The sequence below is a fragment of the Dipodomys merriami genome, unplaced genomic scaffold (genome assembly GCF_024711535.1).
Source record: "Dipodomys merriami isolate MVZ:Mamm:240054 unplaced genomic scaffold, mDipMer1.0.p SCAF_9, whole genome shotgun sequence".
NCBI classification, from domain to species: domain Eukaryota; kingdom Metazoa; phylum Chordata; class Mammalia; order Rodentia; family Heteromyidae; genus Dipodomys; species Dipodomys merriami.
Genome location: NW_027206512.1, coordinates 34,164,999 through 34,173,650, shown reverse-complemented (window position 1 = coordinate 34,173,650; position 8,652 = coordinate 34,164,999). Strand labels below are relative to the sequence as shown.

The following is an 8,652-nucleotide window of genomic DNA, read 5'->3' as shown; positions in this document are numbered from 1 at the left end:
GGCTACTGAGCTATAGCTTACCCATTCAGCCCTAAAAACTATACTATAACTCAGGTGAATAGAAAATAACACACCAGGTGCTGGTGGCTCATACCTGTAATCATTGTGACTCAGGAGGCTGAGATCTGAGAATCAAGGTTCAAAGCCTGCTCTGGCAGAAAAGTCTGTGACACAATCTTCAATTAACCACTGGAAACCCAGAAGTGAGGTTGTGGTTCAAAGTGGTAGAAGGCTAATCCTGAGCAAAAAAGCTCAGGGACAGTGCGAAGTCCCATGATCAAAACTAAACAAAACAAAAACCTTATGTTGGGTGCCTAATTTACCACCTACAGATCATTAGGGATGACTAGACTATGGCTTGATTTGGATTTTGATACTAAGCCATACCAGGATCCTGACAGGCTACTTAATTTTCACAGTTTTTTTAATCTCCAGGTTTTTTTTTTTTTAAAGCAATTTATTTACATTTTTTCCCCTCAATCCTGAATCACAACACGAGCTGGAAGGCAGAGAGATGCACTACCTTGCCTGTGAAAGGCTCCTCCTGGTTGTGAGCTGGAGGGAATCTGGGAGTGTCAGGACTTGCCCTGCCTGGCTAGGTGGAGACACCCCCTGGCAGGGCAGGCGCTACAGCTGAAGCCATAAAGGTCAGGCACTAAGATGGCTTGGGACCCCTCCTTCATAGAAAACTTTTCTGTGATACTTTAACCGGGCAGAATCATGCCAGGGAGCAAGTGACACAGTTATCCTACAGTGAGCCTGGTTCACTTGGCTCTCCCAACTCTAGACTGGACCCCTGCCCTTCCCGCTTTCATTCAGGGCTTCTGAGAGTCGGCCGAGAGCGGCCCTAGGGTGGGTGAGCCCGCGGCCTCGCTCCGGGGCTAGCACCCCTGGCGACCGGGGTGTGGCCCCCGCCCTGGGCCCACGTCACCGCCCCGCGCCTCCCTGGCGGGCCACACCTGGCCCGACTCAGAGTCACCGCCCCAGCGCGCTGGCGCGCTGAGCGGGGGAGAGGAGGGACGCCCGGGTAGGTGGGGATGGACAGGGGGAAAATGAAAAAAGAGAAGGGAAAGGAAGTCGAGAAAATTAAGGGAAGAGGAAGAGAAGAGAAAAAGAAGGAGGTAGACAATAAATTCAAGGAGAAGGAAAAGAAGGGGAAGGAGAAAAGCCGGGAGGTGATCGTGATTAAGAGGAAGGAAGATGAGAGGAGGAAGGAGCCAGTGAAGACCATGGAGAAAGCGAAGGAACAATTTAAAGGCAAGCAAGAGAAGAACAACGACGGGGACACCTTGCTCGCTACCCTGCCCCCGCCGCCGGCTCCGGAGGTAAGCCCCCCCCCCCCCCCCCCGGCGCCCGGAACCCGGTCTCCAGGCCGTTGTGTGCCGGGCTCTGTTACGTGTCAGCCCCGCGGAAGGGAACCGGGGCTCCCCGGCCGCTTTCCCTCCGGAGGGAAAGGGGACCAGCCGGGCTTCGAACTTCCCACCACCAACCCCCAGCCCTCACTCCGGCCTAGCTTCACCCCTTCCCTACCCCGGGTCAGCCCGCGGGCGGGGGACCCCCGAGGCACAGGATTTCCGAATGTACCCCAACTGTCTTCCGGGGCTCTCTGTACTTGTTGGTCAGCACTGGCTTCTGCCACTGACTACCAGCACCCCGGAGGGAGGGTGACAAAGGCTTCCCTGACAGGTCTCAGATGATGGCCCGGCGTTCCCGGAGTTCCTGCTGGCTCCTTCGCTGCTTTCTGGCTCTAAACGTTTTGAGTTCTTAACGGAGACTTGGTCTGTGCTAAAACAGAGCCATAAATGACCAAAGAACTTTGGACAGAGGACATAATGTTCACAAATACACATTTTGCGCTTGAACTTTTGACTCACAATGACCTCAGCGTTCCCTAGCATATGATTCATAGTATTTCTATTTAAAATGTTTTTTATTTAAAATGTAAACACAATTTCTATGTTATTGGTTTGGTTTTGATGGTGAAACTTGAACACAGGGCCTCCACACTTGTGGTCTACCACTGAGTCCAAAGCCCGTATTTTAGGCTGGAAACCTAAGCAGAAGGTAAACTATGAGGGCACAATTGCTAGATTGGATAGGGTGTCAGGGCGGCAGTGTGACTGGCGGCTGTCACTGAGTAGTGACTGTGTTTAACACAATATGTAATAAGGTCCAGGATACCATTATTTTAGGTATCATTGTGAAAGAAAAAGTGCTGCCTGTCAGAGCAAAACGCATCTTAATTTCAGAAATATTAAAGTGGAAGGATATTCATCTTGAGTGGAGCCCCACTAGAAATTGGGGGAATTCTTACCCCATCGTTATTTTTTTATTTTCTTGTTAAAGCTTTTATTAGTCATATAGAGGGAGATTCATTGTTACATTTCCACACATGTTTATAATATTTTCCAGTCAACCTCACTCCCTCAATCACTGTTCCCCACAGCCAGTTTTTAGTGCCAAATGTGCAATTTGAAACCATCCAGGGAAACTTCTTGTGTATCAAGTCCTCCTTCCTTAGCATACCTTGTGCTCAGCATGGCACCGTGGAACTTAGATACGGATGGGCAAGGGGGTGGGGGGAAAATGGTGGAGGTATGAAGTGCTCAAAAAAGTATCAGTTGCATCTAGAAATACTATTTGCATCAAGAACTCACTCCAAGAACATGTACTTTTTTTCTTCTTTTCTTTTTCTTAATATTTTGGGCTGGATCTCTGAGCCTTGACTTTTTTCTCTCATGGTTCTATCCTTCCCCTTGAACCTCACCTCCAGATTTTTTTGTTTTTTTTTTTTTTGTGCTGATCAATTGGAGATAAGAGTCTAATTTTCAGATCTCAGCCTCCTAAATAGCTAGGATAATAGCCATGTTTCTTGCTAACTTTTCTCTGAGGTGGACATTGACTCAAGATCTTTTTGTTCTCATAGGTATATACATCACTGTACCTGGCCCTAGGATGCTTCTTTTTAAAATTTGTTTCCAGTGTACCAGATTTTAACATTAGGTTTTAAAACAAATACTCCTGTTATTGGGACTGATTAAACTATTTCTATAACTTTTTCACTTAATCATATTTATATTAAAAACATAAGAGGAAACTTGTAATTAACTTATCCAATTTTACAGGCAAGGTAGATTAATAATGATGAACTTTTAAATGCTTGCGTGCTGGTTCAGTACTTGAACCACCTAGGTCCCAAGATCCCAAAGAATGCACTGAATTCTGCTGCAGTTGACAAAAGATGTAAATTCAAGAAACAAAGTCTGGAAAAATGACTCTGAGATCAATGATACTTGTGTAAATATCGATATGTTATTATGTATCAGGGTTTTATATATATGTATATGTATAAAAATATAATTTTGTATCTGGGTTTTATATATATGTATAATATAGCTTTATAACATACATAATGTATTTAATAGACTGACCAAGACTTGGAGTTGATAAGAGATATGAGATAAATATCACATAAGTAATAATGGCAGATTAGAAGATGTTAACTGGTTGGTACTGTTTGGTTTAGACTTACATTTTTTTCATTGTTCTATTATGGTTTACAACTCCATCTGCTCCACCATAGGGGCAGAAGTCAGGGAATCAAGGCCCTAATAGTAAAAGTTTTTCAGTTTATCTTTTATTTTACAGGAGAAAAATAAGATCCTCGTACTCGGCCTGGATGGAGCAGGAAAAACCAGCCTCCTCTACTCTCTAGCTTCCCACAAAATCCAGCAGAATGTGACACCCACCCAGGGTTTCAATGAAGTTTGCATTACCATTGACAACAACCAAATGAAGTTCCTGGAAAGTAAGCTCTGTCTCATTAGTTTGGGGATAGCCATTTTCATCTTAAGTCAGATATGCTATGATCAACATTAAGACCCTGTAGTACTGGATCAGGTTTTCCTACATTTTTAGGCTTCACATGTAATTTAATACCAAGGTGCCTGGGACAGGGGAGCACTTTCTCCGTGTGTGTGTGTGTGTGTGTGTGTGTGTGTGTGTGTTTGTGTGGGGGGGAGCACTTTCTCCGTGTGTGTGTGTGTGTGTGTGTGTGTGTGTGTAGCACTTTCTCTGTGTGTGTGTGTGTGTTTTTGTGTGTGGGGGAGCACTTTCTCCGTGTGTGTGTGTGTGTGTGTGTGTGTGTGTGTGTGTGTGTGTGTGTGTAGCACTTTCTCTGTGTGTGTGTGTGTGTGTGCACCAGTACTGAGGCTTGAATTCAGGGCCTGGGCACTATCCGTGGGCTTTTTTTTGATCAACACTAGCACTCCACCACTTGAGCCCCAATTTCACTTTCAACTTTTTGATGATTATTTGGAGATAAGAGTCTCAGACCTTCTATTTCAGCTGGCTTGGAACTGTGATCAATAGATCTCAGCCTCCTAAGTAGCTCGGATTATAGGCATGAGCCACAGGAGCCTGGCTGCACTTTCTATCCTTTTTAAAATGTTCTCCATTTTTCGAAAAGAAAAATCAAAGAAATAGAGAAAGAAAAGAAAAACTGAGCCAGGCATGGTGGCTTACACCTATAATCCTAGCTACTCAGGAGGCTGAGATCTGAGGATTTCAGTTCAAAACCAGCCCTGGCAGGAAAGGCCATGAGACTCTTATCTCCAATAAACCACTCAGAAAACCAGAAGTGGTGCTATGGCTCAAGTGGTAGAACGTTAGCTTTGAGCTGAAGAGCTGAGGCACAGCGCCCAGGCCCAGAGTTCAAGCCCCACAACCAACAAAAAAAAAAAAAGAAAAACTGAAAGAAAATAGACCTGTTGATATCCTTACTACACAGCTGTAACATTGTTCACATTTGATTATATTCATTTTATTCCTTTTCTGCACATAGATTTCTAAGGTAGGCATTCCAAAGTATGCAGTTTTGCATGCTTCTTCATTAGCATATGCATTGTAGAATATTACCCACATAACTAAGAGAATTCCAAAACAATAAAATCTAAAAAAAATTCTCCATTTTTCAATGCTGGTGAAAATGCAGAGTTTAAAGGAAAGCTTTAGCATTCCCTCATATAATCTTTTATAACCATCTCACTGTCCCCTCATTACTGTAAATACATATGTAACCTAAGTGAGTACAGTATGGTTCCTTCCCAGCAAGTGCTCAGATCACTGCTGTAATGGTTTTATTTTTACTTTCATCGACTTTCAAAGAGCACTATTTTAATACTTATATTTGTTATCTTAAAACCCTTTAAGTTACTTTTTTTTTTTGTCGGTTGTGGGGCCTGAACTCTGGACCTGGGAGTTGTCCCTCAGCTCTTCAGCTTAAAGCTAGCGCTCTACCACTTGAGCCATACCGCTACTTCCTGCTTTTTCTGCTTATGTAGTACTTAGGAATCGAACCCAGGGACTGATGCATGCAAGGCAAGCACTGTACCACCGAGCCACCTTCCCAGCCCCTAAGTTTCATTTTTAAATAGCCTTTTACCTTATTCAAAGATAAAAGTATAGTGGAAATTTAAAATACTCAGAACTGAGTCATTGTTGAAAATGGAAGTTCCACAAATCTACAAATCAAAACTGGCATGCCAAAAAAAAAAAAAAGTATTTGGAGAGTTATAATCTTAAGTGATAATAGCAAAGAAAACCTGAAAATTTATAGGTTAAATACACAATTTAGATTAAACACACACACACACACACACACATACACACACACATACACACACACACATACACACACACACACACACACACACAAGAATAGCAACAATGGGGCTGGGAAAGTGGCTCAGTGGTAGAGCGCTTGCCTTGCATGCATGAGGCCCTGGGTTCGATTCCTCAGCACCACATAAGCAAAAAGAAAAAAAGCTGGAAGTGGCACTGTGGTTCAAGTGGTAGAGCACTAGCCTTGAGCTGAAGAGCTGAGGGACAGTGCCCAGACCCAGAGTTCAGGCCCCACGACCAGAGCCCCCCCCCCCAAAAAAAAGAATAGCAACAATAAAACCAAAGAAAGTAAAAGGAAAGAGATAATTTAAAAAGCAAACAACCAGCAGGGATTAGTGGTACATGCTTGTAATTCAGCACTCTCTTGAGAAGTAGAAACAGGAGGATTATAAATTAGAGACCAGTCTGAGCTACATGGTGAGATCTTGTCTTAAAAATGCCAAACAATGAATGGGCTGGAAATGTAGCTTAGCAGTACAGTGCTTGCTTAAGAAGCATGAAGCCCTGGGTTCAATTCCTCAGCACCACATAAACAGAAAAAGAAAAAAGCCAGAAGTGGCGCTATGGCTCAAATGGTAGAGCACTAGCTTTGAGCAAAAGCAGCTCAGGGACAGTACGCAGGGCCTGAGTTCAGGCCCCATAACTGGACCCAAAAATAAAAAATAAAAAAGAAACTTATGAGAGAATGGGCTGGGAAGGTGGCTCAGTGGTAGAGTGTTTGCCTTGCATGCATGAGGCCCTGGGTTTGATTCCTCAGCACCACATAAGCAGAAAAAGCTGGAAGTGGTGCTGTGGCTCAAGTGGTAGAGCACTAGTCGTGACCTGAAGAGGTGAGGGACCTGAAGAGGTGGGACTCAGGCCCAGAGTTCAGGCCCACGACTGACCAAAAAGAATATTTTAGAGTAAATGTATTTTAACCTATCTCCTTTAATGATCTAATTACCGGCTACCATTTGACTATGCAGCAGCTGCTGGGTCTGCTGTGGGTAACGGAAGATAACTATCAGAAGACTTTAGTGGTTGGTATCTACACACCAATCTCTTGTGATTCCAGGATGAAGAGTAGTTATCCCTAATGACCAAATGTTCCCCAGTAACACCCTGCTGGGCACTTAGAATTGTCTTCATTCTGGCACTGTGACAAAATGTTTTGATATCTTCTTCCTCTCTTGCTTTCTGCAGTTGGTGGTAGTGAACCTTACCGTTCCCAGTGGGAAACGCACCTGTCCAAGGGATTGCTGCTCATCTTTGTGGTAGATTCAGCAGATCATAACCGATTAGGAGAAGCTAAGAAATATCTTCATCAACTAATCAAAGCAAACCCAGTCCTGCCTCTGGTTGTGTTTGCACACAAACAGGTAAAAATCTATATAGATAGAAGTTGTATTGAATAGCGTTAGTATTAAAAAAAAAAGTGTAGCCGGGCACTGGTGGCTCACACCTGCAATCCTAGCTACTCAAGAGGTTAAGATCTGAGGATCTTGTGCAAAGTCAGCCCAGTCAGGAAAGCCACCAGAAAACCGGAAGTGGCGCTGTGGCTCAAGTGGTAGAGTGCTCACCTTGAACTGAAGACCTGAGGGACAGCGCCCAGGCCCAGAGTTCAAGCCCCACAACCAACAACAACAACAAAAAAGTACTTTTAATAGTGAGACATTCAGCATTATGTTATATATTTAAGTGTGGAGAGATCATTATTCATCTTTGTGTGCCTTGAAATACTTGAAATGCCTAGTTTAGTGGTTCACACATGGGAGGAGTTCAGCGGTGTATGTTGAACTTACTTCACTAAAAATATGATGTGTACAAAACAATGAATAAGTCAAGTTTATGTTAATAAATATTTCATCATTGATCCTATAGAAAAAATCTTGAGGACTTAAGACAATGAAAAAATAATACTAGAAACTGATTAGAAAATTAAGAGATTGGGCTGGGAAGGTAGCTCAGTGGTAGAGTGCTTGCCTCGTATGCATGAGGCCCTGGGTTCAATTCCTTAGCACCACATAAGCAGAAAAAGCTGGAAGTAGCGCTGTGGCTCAAGTGGTAGAGCGCTAGCTTTGAGCTGAAGAGCTGAGGGACAGCACCCAGGCCCAGAGTTCAGGCCCCACGACCGACAAAAAAAAAAAAAAGAAAGAAAAAGAAAAAAGAAAATTAAGGTATTATATTGACTTAATTTCATCTCAGAAAATAATGTGGATAACCCAAACACTGGAACCATCCTGGTGAAAATATTTACAGTCAGACAGCCACAGATGACATGATAATGAGGGCACAATATCCTCTGTATTAAAATGGGAGAGTCATTAAGAGTAATAACTTAGGGGTAACAAGAAATGTATCTGAAAGGATTGCAAAATAACCAATATTTTTGTTTCCAATCTGGGTGAAGGACCTTGAAGCAGCTTATCGTATCACAGATATCCATGATGCTTTGGAATTATCTCAGGTAGGAAATAGCAGGAAACTGTTCTTGTTTGGAAGTCAAGTAACTGAGTGTGGCTCAGACATACCGTCCACTTTACAAGATGCTAAAGACCTGATCGCACATCTGGCTGCAAATTATCAGTGACCAGGACCAGGGCCACTATGTAGTTCATCATCTAGCTCATCCTCACAAAATGTTGGATGTAGACCTGTTGCCAAAGGTTTCCACTTTCAAATAAAAAATAAGCCATTTCCTATTTTCTGGGTGCATGACGTATATATAAAGATAATGCTAATTCATTAAAATTATTTCTTAGATTTTGAGCTTTAAAAATATTTGTATATCAGTGTATTTGTGGGAGAGGAATTAGGATTTATTTTTGGTGTCAGGGATCAAACCCACGGCCTTGTACATGCTACACCTACAGACTACCCATTGTGCTACAGCTTCAGCTATAGGATTGGGATTTTTATTTTTTTCAAGTACCAGATTTTGAACTCAGGGACTTGAACGATCCATTTGTTTGCTTGGCTGGTGCTCTTATC

At 43.0% G+C, this 8,652-nt stretch overlaps 1 protein-coding gene across 1 annotated transcript; it reads left to right on the top strand.

Moving 5' to 3' along the window:
* The first annotated feature begins 970 nt into the window (after positions 1-970).
* Positions 971-8,363, top strand: Arl9 (ARF like GTPase 9). Its single transcript, XM_070012522.1, has 4 exons — positions 971-1,325; positions 3,649-3,808; positions 6,865-7,040; positions 8,072-8,363. The coding sequence occupies exons 1-4, from the start codon at positions 1,038-1,040 to the stop codon at positions 8,249-8,251; spliced, it is 804 nt and encodes a 267-aa protein (XP_069868623.1). The 5' UTR covers positions 971-1,037; the 3' UTR covers positions 8,252-8,363.
* The last annotated feature ends 289 nt before the right edge of the window (positions 8,364-8,652 follow it).